Below are 15819 nucleotides of genomic sequence, written 5' to 3' on the forward strand. Positions count from 1 at the left end.
CTTGGCTCCCTCCTATTTTTCATCTACATCTTACCCCTCAGTGATATTATCTGAAAGCGCAGTGTTAGTTTTCACATGTCTGCTGATAACACCCAGCTGTACCTCACCATCACCTCTCACAACCAATCCCCTGTATTTAAGTTATTACACTCCTTCTCCGACCTCGAGTACTGGCTAAGCAGAGAATTCCCCCAATTAAATATTTGGAAGACCAATGTTTCCACGACAAATTCTGTTCTCAGTCACTGAGACCATCTCCCACTGGTCAATGTCCGAGTTTGAAACAAACCCTCATAATCTTGGCACCTCATCAGACTCGGAAATAAGATTCCAACCACATATCTGGCAGACTCAAGTCGGTAAGGGTGGAATGGAGGAAGAGTTCTTAGAATGCTGTCGGGATAGTTTCCTTGAACAGCATGTTACGGAACCGACGAGGGAACGAGCTATTTTGGATCTGGTATTGTGTAACGAGGTAGGTAGAATTAAGGTTCTTATTGTGAAGGACCCTCTTGGGTCTAGTGACCACAATATGGTCGAATTTCTGATTCAGATGGAAGAGGAGAAAGTTTGGTCTCAAACCAGTGTCCTCTGTTTGAACAGAGGGAAATATGATAGGATGAGGGATGAATTGGCTAAGGTAGACTGGGAGAGCAGGCTGGCAGGTAGGATAGCTGAGGAACAGTGGAGGATTTTTAAGGAGATCCTTTTCAGTTCTCAGCAAAAATATATTCCAGCAAAAAACAAGGATTGTAAGAAAAGGGAGAACCAGCCGTGGATAACGAAGGAAATAAAGGAGAGTATTAAAATAAAAACAGCTGCGTACAGAGTGGCCAAAAATAGTGGAGAAGCAAGTGATTGGGAAAAATTTAAGAAACAACAAAGAGAGACTAAGAAAGCGATAAAGAAAGGAAGGATAGACTATGAAGCTAGGCTAGCAATTAATATAAAAAATGATAGTAAAAGTTTTTATAAATGTATAAAAAGGAATAGAGTGGCTAGAGTGAATGTTGGACCCTTGGAGGACGAGAGGGGGGAGTTAATAGTGGGAAATGAGGATATGGCTGAGTCTTTAAATAAGTTTTTTGTGTCGGTCTTCACGGTGGAGGACACAAATAGTTTGCCAAATATTAACGATAGAGGGTTGGCAGCAGGAGAAATACTTAATACGATTAATGTTACCAGAGAGGCAGTGCTGGGTAGACTAATGGGACTGAAGGTGGACAAGTCCCCGGGTCCGGATGGAATGCATCCCAGGGTATTGAAAGAAATGTCAGAGGTAATAGTGGATGCGTTAGTGATTATTTATCAAAACTCGTTGCATTCTGGGGTAGTGCCGGTTGATTGGAAAACGGCTAATGTTACGCCGCTGTTTAAAAAAGGAAGGAGACAAAAGGCGGGTAACTATAGGCCGGTCAGCTTAATGTCTGTAGTAGGGAAAATGCTGGAATCCATTATTAAAGAGGAGATAGCAGGGCATCTGGATAGAAATGACTCGATCAATCAGACGCAGCATGGATTCATGAGGGGAAAGTCGTGCTTGACGAACATGTTGGATTTTTATGAAGATGTGACTAGGGCGGTTGATGGAGGAGAACCGGTGGATGCGGTGTTTTTGGATTTCCAAAAGGCGTTTGATAAGGTGCCCCATAAAAGGCTGCTGAAGAAGATTAGGGCACACGGAGTTGGGGGTAGTGTGTTAAAGTGGATTGGGGACTGGCTATCCGACAGGAAGCAAAGAGTCGGAATAAATGGGTGTTTTTCCAGTTGGAGGAAGGTAACTAGTGGCGTGCCGCAGGGATCGGTACTCGGGCCGCAACTGTTTACCATTTATATAGATGATCTGGAGGAGGGGACGGAGTGTAGGGTAACGAAGTTTGCAGACGACACAAAGATAAGTGGAAAAGTGAATCGTGTGGAGGACGGAGAAGATCTGCAGAGAGATTTGGACAGGCTGAGTGAGTGGGCGAGGATATGGCAAATGGAGTATAACGTTGATAAATGCGAGGTTATACACTTTGGAGGAAATAATTACAAATGGGATTACTATCTCAATGGAAACAAATTAAAACATGCTACCGTGCAAAGGGACCTGGGGGTCCTTGTGCATGAGACGCAAAAGCCCAGTCTGCAGGTACAACAGGTGATCAAGAAGGCAAATGGGATGTTGGCCTATATTGCGAGGGGGATAGAATATAAAAGCAGGGATGTCTTGATGCACCTGTACAGGGCATTGGTGAGGCCGCAGCTGGAATACTGTGTGCAGTATTGGTCCCCTTATATGAGGAAGGATATATTGGCATTGGAGGGAGTGCAGAGAAGGTTCACCAGGTTGATACCGGAGATGAGGGGTTTGGATTATGAGGAGAGGCTGAGGAGATTGGGTTTGTACTCGTTGGAGTTTAGAAGGATGAGGGGGGATCTTATGGAGACTTATAAGATAATGCGGGGGCTGGATAGGGTGGAGGTGGAGAGATTCTTTCCACTTAGTAAGGAAGTTAAAACTAGAGGACACAGCCTCAAAATAAAGGGGGGTCGGTTTAAGACAGAGTTGAGGAGGAACTTCTTCTCCCAGAGGGTGGTGAATCTCTGGAATTCTCTGCCCACTGAGGTGGTGGAGGCTACCTCGCTGAATATGTTTAAAGCGCGGATGGATGGATTCCTGATCGGTAAGGGAATTAAGGGTTATGGGGATCAGGCGGGTAAGTGGTACTGATCCACGTCAGATCAGCCATGATCTTATTGAATGGCGGGGCAGGCTCGAGGGGCGAGATGGCCTACTCCTGCTCCTATTTCTTATGTTCTTATTTTCTTATGCTGCTTTTAAAAGAAAATGTTCATGTTATGAATTTTCTCATCGAACCACAGGAAGAATTATAGAAAAATAACAGCACAGAAGGAAGCCATTGAACCTATCCTGCCATGCCAGTCCATGCCAGTCCACAGCAAGAAATCTCACAACACCAGGTGAAAGTCCAACAGGTTTGTTTGGTAACAAAGCTTGCTGCTCCTTCATCAGGTGAGTGGGGGTTCTATTCACAACAGGGCATATAAAGACACAAATTCAATTTACAAAATAATAAGGACACCCAGGTGTCCTTTCCAAGCCCATCTTCCTGCACCCAGCCCGGAGCCATGCAGCTGAATGCACGATGGAGATCCAAATACTGAATGCCAAAACTTTGCGAACCTTCTTTGAGCCAGTGGCTGCCCTGAAGCAGTAGAGTTAATATTTCAAATCGCACCCGCTGCGAGCAGGGGAAACCCCATTGGATTTCAAGCCTTAACCACTCGGCCATCGCAGCTGCTTATTTGCTACTGTGATGTAACCGCCTTAGCAACATTCACGGACCTTTATCAGGCACCGGAATGATGCAGAGCACAGCGTGTGAGTTGAAATTTGTTCGTCTCCTTTTAATTTGTATCTTTGTCTCTGATCCAGAACTCATTCACTAGTTCAGAGACTTGTTATTCTTTTTCAATAACCTTTCATTAAAATCAAATTAAACCCGAATTCTGCATCCGAAAAATAAAGTCCACTTCATTTCAGTCAAATGTTGCGTGAAAACCACAAGAGGGCGCCGATAATGTCCAATATACATTACCAATGCGATGGCCGGGAATCGAACCCGGGTCAAGGCAGCTCTATGCTCACCACTATACCACTGTAAAGGGGAAAATACAAGGGGGGCACACTTTAAAATGGCAATACAAGAAAGCACACTCTAAAATGGCTGCTTGGCACACACAGGGTTAACTGGGAAAGAAGCCAGAAAAGCAGACACAGGCTCCCGCTGTTCAGAAATAACGTCAAGCCAAAATCCGAACAGACAAGCCACCTTCAAAGTACAGACAGTGACTCATAGCAAACAAACACCTCAGGAAGCCAAAGCCAAGGGTCAAACATCTTTTAAAATAAGGAAACCCCTAAACAAAGAGCCTAGATTAACGTTACAGGAACGCGGGAAATATGAATGCGAGGGAACCGATTAGCACCTGAAGAAGACGAAACTAGCCATTGATAGACACAGACATAAGGAGATGGACCCATTCATAAAATGCTAAATGTCTATACCTGTTTGTACTCTTGTAAACATGAGGAAATGTATCCATTCATAAAATGTTAAATACTTGTACTCACTTAAACAATGTGATAATGTTCGAATCACCGGTATACCCATTGTGTAAAGGGTATAAAAATGAACCGCTCCCGACATACTATTGAGAGAAGGTTTGCTACAGACCATGTGCCTTGTCTCCACGGAGCTCCGTTTAATAAATCGTATTTTCAGAATCTCGAAGTCTGACTACTGGTGGATTTTTCCCACAACACCACCATCGCTCACTCTGCGTAAGCAGTTGTTATTTTCATTAGTTATAATTACAAAACTACCTTAGTTGCTGATTTCAGCAGACACCAGGTGTGTCCTTGGCCCATTTTTTTAACCTGAACTTCACTTGTCTCGTTTCTCTGGACAGTTTGAGCCACCTTTTTGCTGTTGTTTCTGACTGATAACTCTGATTAGATTTGCAGTTCATTTGAACAAAGTTTCCACTGAACGGAAATTGAAGCTGGATTTTATGTTAGAAACACATGGATGATGAGAATATTTGGTGATTTTTTTTAGGAGTGTCCGCCTTCTGTTCTGACCAGAGATAGCCAATTAAATAAGTCAAAACTCTGGGTCAGGAACTGACCCTTGGTCAAATGCTCGCACAGTCACCACAACACCACCTGGCTCTGTCACCCCCTCTGTATTTATAGAACGAATACACAAGCAATCAAGTGGTAGAGAAATCACAGCTTAGAGAATTATATAACCGACATTCCCGTTCTGGGAGTTTTACACTTTCCGATAGATCGGGGTGAGCAGGGTCGCCCAATCAGAAAGCAGATCCTTGGGACATGGAATTTGATTAATATCATGTTTTGCAATCATGTTAATCGGGCAGAACCATGTTGATGTTATTTCACTCCAATCTATGAAGGTTTGATTGAATCGTGACCTTGTTGCACAACTTGCGTTCAGCCAGGAGATGGCAGCAGGGAAAAATAATTTGGATTTGCTGTTTGTGTCAATAAATCGAGTCATGGCGGTTCACAGCATGGAAAAAGGCCCTTCGGCACAACATGTCCATGCCGCCCAATTTTTGCCATTCAGTTCGTCCCTATTGCCCGTGTTTGGTCCATATCCCTGTATATCCAGCTCACCCATGTAATTGTCTAAATTATTTTTAAAAGACAAAATGGTACCCGCCTCTACTACCTCTGGCAACTCGTTCCACACACCACTCTGTGTGAAATAAATTGCCCTTCTGGACCCTTTTGTATCCCTCCCCTCTCATCGTAAACCTATGTTCTCTAGTTTTAGACTCCCTTATTGTGGGGAAAAGCTGTTGGCTATCTACCTTATCTATTTCCTCATTATGATATAGGCCTCTTTATATCACCTCTAGGTCTCCTGTGCTCCAGGGGAAAAGAAAGTTCCAGTCTATCCAGCCCCTCCTTATAACTCAAACCATCAAATCCTGGTAGCATCCTAATAAATCTTTTCTGCACTCTTTCTAGTTTAATATCCTTCCTTCCCATAATAGGGTGACCAGAACTGTACACAGTATTCCAAACGTGGCCTTACGAATGTCTTGTACAATTTCAACAAGATGTCCCAACTCCCATGTTCAATGTTCTGACCACTGAAACCAAGCATGTCGAATGTCTTCTTCACCACCCTGTCCACATGTGACTCCACTTTCAAGGAGCTATGAACCTGTACCCCGAGATCTCTTTGTTTTATAACTCACCCCAACGTCTTACCATGAACTGAATAGGTCTTGTCGTGGTTTAATCCACCAAAATACATCACCTTACATTTATCTAAATCAAATTCCATCTGCCATTCATTGGCCCATTGACTCAATTGATCAACATCCCACTGCAATCTGAGGTAACTTTCTTCATTGTCCACTCTGCCACCAATCTTGGTGTAATTTGCCAACGTACTAACCATGCCTCCTAAATTCTCCTCCAAATCATTAATATAAATGACGGGGTAGGATGAGTGACTTTGCAGATGGCATAAAGATTGGCTGGGTGGTGAAAGGGAGGCTGAGTTTCTTCATCTGCAAGAAGATAAGAACATAAGAACATAAGAAATAGGAGCAGGAGTAGGCCATCTAGCCCCTCGAGCCTGCCCCGCCATTCAATAAGATCATGGCTGATCTGACGTGGATCAGTACCACTTACCCGCCTGATCCCCATAACCCTTAATTCCCTTACCGATCAGGAATCCATCCATCCGCGCTTTAAACATATTCAGCGAGGTAGCCTCCACCACCTCAGTGGGCAGAGAATTCCAGAGATTCACCACCCTCTGGGAGAAGAAGTTCCTCCTCAACTCTGTCTTAAACCGACCCCCCTTTATTTTGAGGCTGTGTCCTCTAGTTTTAACTTCCTTACTAAGTGGAAAGAATCTCTCCGCCTCCACCCTATCCAGCCCCCGCATTATCTTATAAGTCTCCATAAGATCCCCCCTCATCCTTCTAAACTCCAACGAGTACAAACCCAATCTCCTCAGCCTCTCCTCATAATCCAAACCCCTCATCTCCGGTATCAACCTGGTGAACCTTCTCTGCACTCCCTCCAATGCCAATATATCCTTCCTCATATAAGGGGACCAATACTGCACACAGTATTCCAGCTGCGGCCTCACCAATGCCCTGTACAGGTGCATCAAGACATCCCTGCTTTTATATTCTATCCCCCTCGCAATATAGGCCAACATCCCATTTGCCTTCTTGATCACCTGTTGTACCTGCAGACTGGGCTTTTGCGTCTCATGCACAAGGACCCCCAGGTCCCTTTGCACGGTAGCATGTTTTAATTTGTTTCCATTGAGATAGTAATCCCATTTGTTATTATTTCCTCCAAAGTGTATAACCTCGCATTTATCAACGTTATACTCCATTTGCCATATCCTCGCCCACTCACTCAGCCTGTCCAAATCTCTCTGCAGATCTTCTCCGTCCTCCACACGATTCACTTTTCCACTTATCTTTGTGTCGTCTGCAAACTTCGTTACCCTACACTCCGTCCCCTCCTCCAGATCATCTATATAAATGGTAAATAGTTGCGGCCCGAGTACCGATCCCTGCGGCACGCCACTAGTTACCTTCCTCCAACTGGAAAAACACCCATTTATTCCGACTCTTTGCTTCCTGTCGGATAGCCAGTCCCCAATCCACTTTAACACACTACCCCCAACTCCGTGTGCCCTAATCTTCTTCAGTAGCCTTTTATGGGGCACCTTATCAAACGCCTTTTGGAAATCCAAAAACACCGCATCCACCGGTTCTCCTCCATCAACCGCCCTAGTCACATCTTCATAAAAATCCAACATGTTCGTCAAGCACGACTTTCCCCTCATGAATCCATGCTGCGTCTGATTGATCGAACCATTTCTATCCAGATGCCCTGCTATCTCCTCTTTAATAATGGATTCCAGCATTTTCCCTACTACAGACGTTAAGCTGACCGGCCTATAGTTACCCGCCTTTTGTCTCCTTCCTTTTTTAAACAGCAGCGTAACATTAGCCGTTTTCCAATCAACCGGCACTACCCCAGAATGCAACGAGTTTTGATAAATAATCACTAACGCATCCACTATTACCTCTGACATTTCTTTCAATACCCTGGGATGCATTCCATCCGGACCCGGGGACTTGTCCACCTTCAGTCCCATTAGTCTACCCAGCACTGCCTCTCTGGTAACATTAATTGTATTAAGTATTTCTCCTGCTGCCAACCCTCTATCGTTAATATTTGGCAAACTATTTGTGTCCTCCACCGTGAAGACCGACACAAAAAACTTATTTAAAGACTCAGCCATATCCTCATTTCCCACTATTAACTCCCCCCTCTCGTCCTCCAAGGGTCCAACATTCACTCTAGCCACTCTATTCCTTTTTATATATTTATAAAAACTTTTACTATCATTTTTTATATTAATTGCTAGCCTAGCTTCATAGTCTATCCTTCCTTTCTTTATCGCTTTCTTAGTCTCTCTTTGTTGTTTCTTAAATTTTTCCCAATCACTTGTTTCTCCACTATTTTTGGCCACTCTGTACGCAGCTGTTTTTATTTTAATACTCTCCTTTATTTCCTTCGTTATCCACGGCTGGTTCTCCCTTTTCTTACAATCCTTGTTTTTTGCTGGAATATATTTTTGCTGAGAACTGAAAAGGATCTCCTTAAAAATCCTCCACTGTTCCTCAGCTATCCTACCCGCCAGCCTGCTCTCCCAGTCTACCTTAGCCAATTCATCCCTCATCCTATCATATTTCCCTCTGTTCAAACAGAGGACACTGGTTTGGGACCAAACTTTCTCCTCTTCCATCTGAATCAGAAATTCGACCATATTGTGGTCACTAGACCCAAGAGGGTCCTTCACAATAAGATCCTTAATTCTACCTACCTCGTTACACAATACCAGATCCAAAATAGCTCGTTCCCTCGTCGGTTCCGTAACATGCTGTTCAAGGAAACTATCCCGACAGCATTCTAAGAACTCTTCCTCCATTCCACCCTTACATAGAACATAGAACATTACAGCGCAGAACAGGCCCTTCGGCCCACGATGTTGCACCGACCAGTTAAAAAAAAACTGTGACCCTCCAACCTAAACCAATTTCTTTTCGTCCATGAACCTATCTACGGATCTCTTAAACGCCCCCAAACTAGGCGCATTTACTACTGATGCTGGCAGGGCATTCCAATCCCTCACCACCCTCTGGGTAAAGAACCTACCCCTGACATCGGTTCTATAACTACCCCCCCTCAATTTAAAGCCATGCCCCCTCGTGCTGGATTTCTCCATCAGAGGAAAAAGGCTATCACTATCCACCCTATCTAAACCTCTAATCATCTTATATGTTTCAATAAGATCCCCTCTTAGCCGCCGCCTTTCCAGCGAAAACAATCCCAAATCCCTCAGCCTCTCCTCATAGGATCTCCCCTCCATACCAGGCAACATCCTGGTAAACCTCCTCTGCACCCTCTCCAAAGCCTCCACATCCTTCCTGTAATGTGGGGACCAGAACTGCACACAGTACTCCAAGTGCGGCCGCACCAGAGTTGTGTACAGTTGCAACATAACGCTACGACTCCTAAATTCAATCCCCCTACCAATAAACGCCAAGACACCATATGCCTTCTTAACAACCTTATCTACTTGATTCCCAACTTTCAGGGATCTATGCACACATACACCTAGATCCCTCTGCTCCTCCACACTATTCAAAGTCCTCCCGTTAGCCCTATACTCAACACATCTGTTATTCCTACCAAAGTGAATTACCTCACACTTCTCCGCATTAAACTCCATCCGCCACCTCTCGGCCCAACTTTGCAACCTGTCTAAGTCTTCCTGCAAACTACGACACCCTTCCTCACTGTCTACCACACCACCGACTTTGGTGTCATCAGCAAATTTGCTAATCCACCCAACTATACCCTCATCCAGATCATTAATAAATATTACAAACAGCAGTGGCCCCAAAACAGATCCCTGAGGTACACCACTTGTAACCGCACTCCATGATGAATATTTACTATCAACCACCACCCTCTGTTTCCTATCCGCTAGCCAATTCCTGATCCAATTTCCTAGATCACCCCCAATCCCATACATCTGCATTTTCTGCAGAAGCCTACCATGGTGAACCTTATCAAACGCCTTACTAAAATCCATATATACCACGTCCACTGCCTTGCCCCCATCCACCTCCTTGGTCACTTTCTCAAAAAACTCAATAAGGTTAGTAAGGCACGACCTACCTGCCACAAAACCATGCTGACTATCACCTATCAATTCATTACTCTCCAAATAACTATAAATCCTATCCCTTATAATTTTTTCCAACATCTTGCCGACAACAGAAGTGAGACTCACCGGTCTATAATTCCCGGGGAAGTCTCTGTTCCCCTTCTTAAACAATGGGACAACATTCGCTAACCTCCAATCTTCTGGTACTATACCAGAGGCCAACGACGACCTGAAGATCAGAGCCAGAGGCTCTGCAATCACTTCTCTTGCCTCCCAGAGAATCCTTGGATAAATCCCATCCGGACCAGGGGATTTATCTATTTTCAGACCCTCCAGAATATCCTGCACATCCTCCTTATCAACTGTAATACTGTCTATTCTACTCCCTTGCAACCCAGTGTCCTCCTCAGCTATATTCATGTCCCCTTGCGTGAACACCGAAGAGAAATATTGGTTCAATGCTTCACCAATCTCCTCCGGTTCCACACATAACTTCCCTCTGCCATCTATAACTGGCCCTAAACTTGCCCTAACCAACCTTCTGTTCTTGACATACCTATAGAACGCCTTAGGATTCTCTTTAACCCTATCCGCCAAAGTCTTCTCATGTCCCCTTTTAGCCCTTCTAAGCTCGCTCTTCAACTCCCTCTTAGCCAATCTAAAGCTTTCCAGTGCACTACCCGAGTGCTCACGTCTCATCCGAACATAAGCCTCCTTTTTCTTTTTAACCAACAAAGAAACTTTTTTGGTGCACCACGGTTCCCTAGCCCTACCAATTCCTCCTTGCCTGACAGGGACATACCTATCACAGACTCGCAGTAGCTGCTCCTTGAAAAAACTCCACATGTCGGACGTTCCCAGTCCCTGTAATCTCCTAGTCCAACCTATGTTTCCTAATTCTCTCCTAATAGCCTCATAATTACCGACTTGAGTCTGCCAGTCAATGTGCATGTTGAAGTCCCCCATGATTATTGCCGTTCCGTTTTTACACGCATCCCTTATCTGCTTGTTTATAGCCCTCCCTACCTCAACATTATTATTATACAGATATAGACAGAATAGTCAAACGGGCGGATAAGTGGCAGATGGAATTTAACCCCGAAAGATGTGAGGTAACACACTTTGGAAGGAATAATTTGGCAAGGAAGTATTCAATGAAGGGCATGGCACTTGGAAGTTCTGTGGAATATAGGGACATTGGCGTGTTTGTCCATAATCTCTGAAGGTAGAAGGGTATGTTAGTAGGATGGTGAAAAAAAACCATATGGGGCACTTGTCTTTAACAATCGGGGCATCGACTGCAATAAAATGTCATGTTGGAGTTGCATAGAACTTTGGTGGGGCCACAGCTAGAGTACAGTGTGCAGTTTTGGTCGCCACAAGATAGGAAGGATGTGATTGCACTGGAGGGGGTGCAGAGGAAATTCACCATGATGCTGTCTGGGATGGAACATGTAAGTTCTGAAGGGAGATTGGGTAGGCTTGGATTGTTTTCTTGAGAGCAGAGAATACTGAGGGGGGACCTGATCGAGGTGTACAAAATTATGAGGGCATCGACAGAGTGGATAGGAAGCAGCTGTTCCCCTTGGTTGAAGGGTCAGCAAAAAGAGGACATAGGTTCAATGTGAGGGGCAGGATGTTTAGGGTGGATGTGCGGAAAAACATTTTTACCCAAGGGTAGTGACGGTCGGGAATGCGCTGCCTTGGAAGGTGATGGAGGCAAGTTGCCTCACATCCTTTAAAAGTATGTGGTCAGCAATTGGCATATCATAACATTCAGGCCTATGGGTCAAGTGGTGGTGGATGCGATTTGATTGGAGATCAGATGCTTCTTCGATGTCAGAGCAGACTCGATGGGCCGAAGAGCCTCTTCTGTACTGCATGATTCTATTATTCTATAAACAAATTCACTATGAACCGTATCAATGTCAGCCATATTTCTTGCCAGTTCTCAGATAGACACTGATTGGTTCGAAGTTTGTGTCATTTTCCAGGATCCAGCTCAATTAAATAAATGTATTTCTTATGTTCTGTGTGTCATTAATAAAAATCTTCCTCTGACGTGAGACCTTGTTTTGTCCTTGTGCCCCTGTTGATGCCTTTGTCATTCTGCTCATGCTTTGATTTTCCTCATGTCACCTTAGAAAGAACCAGAGAAATGTAACAGCATAGAAGGAACCCATTCGGCCTATCTTGTCCTTGCCAGACTGAGGACACTCAGGTGTCCTTTCCAAGCTCACCTTCTTGTTATGTAGCTGAAAGCATGCTGGAGATCCAAATAATTCTTTCCAAAAAAATAGGATTTGCAACTCTGTGGCTGTCTAAAGCAAACATTCCCAATCACACTCGCTGGCAGCGGGGCTCGAATCTACACGGAGAAACCCCATCGGGTTTCAAATCCAATGCCTTAACCACGCAGCCACAGCAGCTGCTTATTTAACAAATGAAAGCAAATCACTGCGGATGCTGGAATCTGAAACCAAAAGAGAAAATGCTGGAAAATCTCAGCAAGTTTGGCAGCATCTGTAAGGAGAGAAAAGAGCTGACGTTTCGAGTCCAGACGACCCGTTGTCAAAGCTTTGACAAAGAGTCATCTGGACTCGAAACGTCAGCTCTTTTCTTTCTTTACAGATGCTGTCAGACCTGCTGAGATTTTCCAGTATTTTATCTTTTGGCAGATCTTATTTGTCAGAATAATGTAACCACCTCAGTAAAGTTCATATTAACTTCATCAGGCACCAGGATTGCGCAACACACAGTGTGGGAGCTGAAATGTGTTCCTCTACTTTTACTTTGAGTCTTTGTGTCTGGCTGAAAATTAATTTATTCGGTCAGAGACTTGATTTTCTCTTCCAATATTTTTCATTAAAAAAGAATTATGTCCGAACAAAAAATGAAAAAGGTATCTGCATTTTATTTTATTCCTGTCAAATGTTTCGTTCGCCCTGTTTTTGTCCACTCAGTTTAAAACACAAGAGGCCGTGGATAAGGTTCAAAATAAATGACCAATGCATTGGCCAGGAATCAAACCTGGGTCATCTGCTTGGAAGGCAGTTATGCTCACCCCTATACCACCATCACTCACTCTGCTTAAACAACCGTTATTTTCATTCGTTATAATTACTGAACTTCCTGAGTTGCTGATTTCATCAGATACCAGATGTGTCCATAGCACAGATTGTAAACTGAACTTGGCTTGTCTCGTAGTTCTGGACAGTTTAGGCCACCTTTCTTTTTACTATTGTTTCTGACTGAGAACTCATTGATTAGTTTTGAGGTCTTTAATTTCATTTAAACAACATTTCAGCTGAAAGCAAATTGAATGTGGATTTTCCATGAGAAACACAGCGATGATGAGAATTTTTAGTCAATTTTATTTTAGGAGTGCCCACCTACTGTTCTGACCTGCGATAGATAATTAAATGAATTACTACTGCGATGGCCAGGAACTGACCCTTGGTCAAATGTTCGCACAGTCACCATCATCACTCACCTGGCTCTGCCACCCCCTCAGTCTGAAAGTCCAGCTCTGACAGTGAATCTGGTCACCTTCGGGCCCAATCGGAGGATGGTCAGAACATGTCTGCCACTGTCAGAAACTCCATTATCAGCGAGTGGGGGATGATTATTTAACTGGCTGTCACTGGTTGTTGAGGTTGTGATTTACTGTTACCTGTCAGTGCAGGAAAAACAAATAAAACAGGACAATTGAGAGACTCCGAGAGCAGTTAATTTGTATCTTCACCCTAAAGAAACACAATGATGTCTGCAACCGCTATAATAACTGAAAAAACAGCTATAACTGTCTGTTGCCGCGGAATCTGGTTTACAGATGTGGCCGTACACCCCATGGACTGCAGCGGTTCCAGAAGGCAGCTCATCACCACCTTCCCAAGGGCAATTAGGGATGGGCAACTAATGCTGACCCAGAGAGCGACACTCACATTCCATGAATGAATTCAAAGACAATCTGTGGGGAGCGGGCTTCAGAGTGTTTAACAGTTACTGAGGCGAAAAACTATAACGACGCCCCCGGGATACAGAGCAAAGGCGAAAAGGAGGAGAAATTCCGTCCTGGGACCTTACAGTTGGTAAAAGTTTTGTCCTGTGAATGTGTAGATGTGAATATTGTGTAAGAGAGAGTGTATGAAAGGGACGGAGGAGTCAGACTAATCCAACTGTGTTTGTGTGTCTGTTCTGATCATGAGATCACCGAGTCTCTCTTGTGTAAAATAAAACAATTTTCCAATCAAAGATTCCCTTAATCCCCCTGCTGAGCCCCAAAGTGAGATTTCAAGGCAATTGTTTCGCTAAATTGAAGATTTCAGTGGAAAAGTAGAGAATATGTCAGCTATCGCGTGTGAGAGCGCGATCAGTGCAGCAGTAAAACGGGTTTCAGTGGAAAATGGAGTCCACAGTTCGAGTGAAACCTTTTCAACAGCAAACATTCGTGTGTCAGAGACATGAAGGATGTGAGCTGGATCTCTGGAGAGGCGGAATTTCATTGGAATGGGAGAGTTTGTGAGGAGAGAGAAACACAGAGAGGCTGGAGGAGCCGGGAGCTGACAGCAGCTTGTCTCTGCTCCGTCCGCTCTCTGCATTTAAGTTGCTCTGTGCCGCCACCACTGGGTTCATTTCGGATCCAGTTCTGACTCACACAGATTTTCCACACACTCTCGGATATGACTGAAACTGCAGCCGTCGAAACGGCTCCTCCAGCCGCTCCCGCTCAAGTGAAGTCTCCCAGGAAGAAGAAGGCGGCTCCCCGACCTGCGGCAGCCGGTCCCAAGTTAGGCGAGCAGATCCTCAATGTTGTGGCGGGTTGCAGCGATCGCAATGGGATGTCCCTGGCCGCGATAAAGAAAGCTTTGGCTGGCAGCGGAGTGGATGTGGGGAAGCGCGGCTCCCAGATCAGGTTAACTATCAAGAGGAAGGTGGAGACGGGGTCTCTGGTGCAGATAAAGGGACAGGGCGCCTCCGGCTCCTTCAAACTCGCTAAGAAGGAAAGCCCGGGGAAAATGGGAAAGAAGGTGAAGAAATCAACAGCCAAGAAAACTTTAGTAAAGAAAACAGCGGCCAAGAAGGTGACAACAAAGAAAGCAGCAGCCAAGAAACCCGCAGCCAAGAAAACTCCAGTGAAGAAATCAACAGTGAAGAAAACAAGCAGCAAGAAGGCGGCAACTCCAAAAAAGGCGGTGAAGAAAGCAGCCCTGAAGAAAAAGTCTCCTGTGAAGAAGGTGACGGGCGGAAAGTCTGTCAAAAAAGTGACTAAATCGAAGGCCAAACCCAAAGTGAAAGCAGCAAAAGCGAAGAAAGCGTCAGGAAAGAAGTGAAACAACCCGAGCAAATTGTAAACCTCTGAACCCAAAGGCTCTTCTCAGAGCCACCCACATCTCTCAGGAAAGAGCTGATCCCGCAAGAAAATGATTCCTGTCCCGCGGCCCGGCTCATTCTCAATAGAGATCATTTCAAATTCAGACTAAAACGAAACACAGCAGAGGCTGAATTTCATTTGAATTTCACACTTGTTCAATCGCCACTTTCTCTCATAATAAAGATGTCTGGTAGATTCAGTAACACTGGCGGCTCAACACCGCATTCGCGCCTCATTTTTAACCGAATCCCTGCAGTGCAGAAGGAGGCCAATCGTCCCATCGAGTCTGCACCGACCACAATCCCACCCAGTCCGGATCCCCATGACCCTATTGATTGACCCTACTTACTCCCCGACACTCCGGTGCAATTTAGCATGGCCAGTCAACCTAACACGCACTTTGGTGTGCGGGAGGAAACCGGAGAAAGCCGAGGGAGAATGTTCAAACTCCACACAGACAGTGACCTCAGCCGGGAATCGAACCCAGGTGCCTGGCGCTGTGAGACGGCAATTCTTAGCCAAACATCGATGTCAGGAGTGGGATTTGAACCCACGCCTCCAGAGGAGACTGCGGCCTTAGACCGCTCGGCCATCCTGACTCCCTTAATTTTAATACAGGAGATT

The 15819-nt window shown here is 44.9% G+C and overlaps 1 protein-coding gene across 1 annotated transcript; it reads left to right on the forward strand.

Moving 5' to 3' along the window:
- The first annotated feature begins 14503 nt into the window (after nucleotides 1-14503).
- On the forward strand, nucleotides 14504-15154 carry LOC144486117 (histone H1-like). The gene has a single exon (XM_078204215.1). The coding sequence runs from the start codon at nucleotides 14504-14506 to the stop codon at nucleotides 15152-15154; it is 651 nt and encodes a 216-aa protein (XP_078060341.1).
- Nucleotides 15155-15819: the final 665 nt, after the last annotated feature.

The sequence above is a fragment of the Mustelus asterias genome, unplaced genomic scaffold (genome assembly GCF_964213995.1).
Source record: "Mustelus asterias unplaced genomic scaffold, sMusAst1.hap1.1 HAP1_SCAFFOLD_290, whole genome shotgun sequence".
Classification (NCBI taxonomy): Eukaryota; Metazoa; Chordata; class Chondrichthyes; order Carcharhiniformes; family Triakidae; genus Mustelus; species Mustelus asterias.

Coding starts and splice junctions, on each gene's coding strand:
- LOC144486117 (XM_078204215.1), top strand. CDS start 14,504: ATGACTGAAACTGCAGCCGTCGAAACGGCTCCTCCAGCCGCTCCCGCT.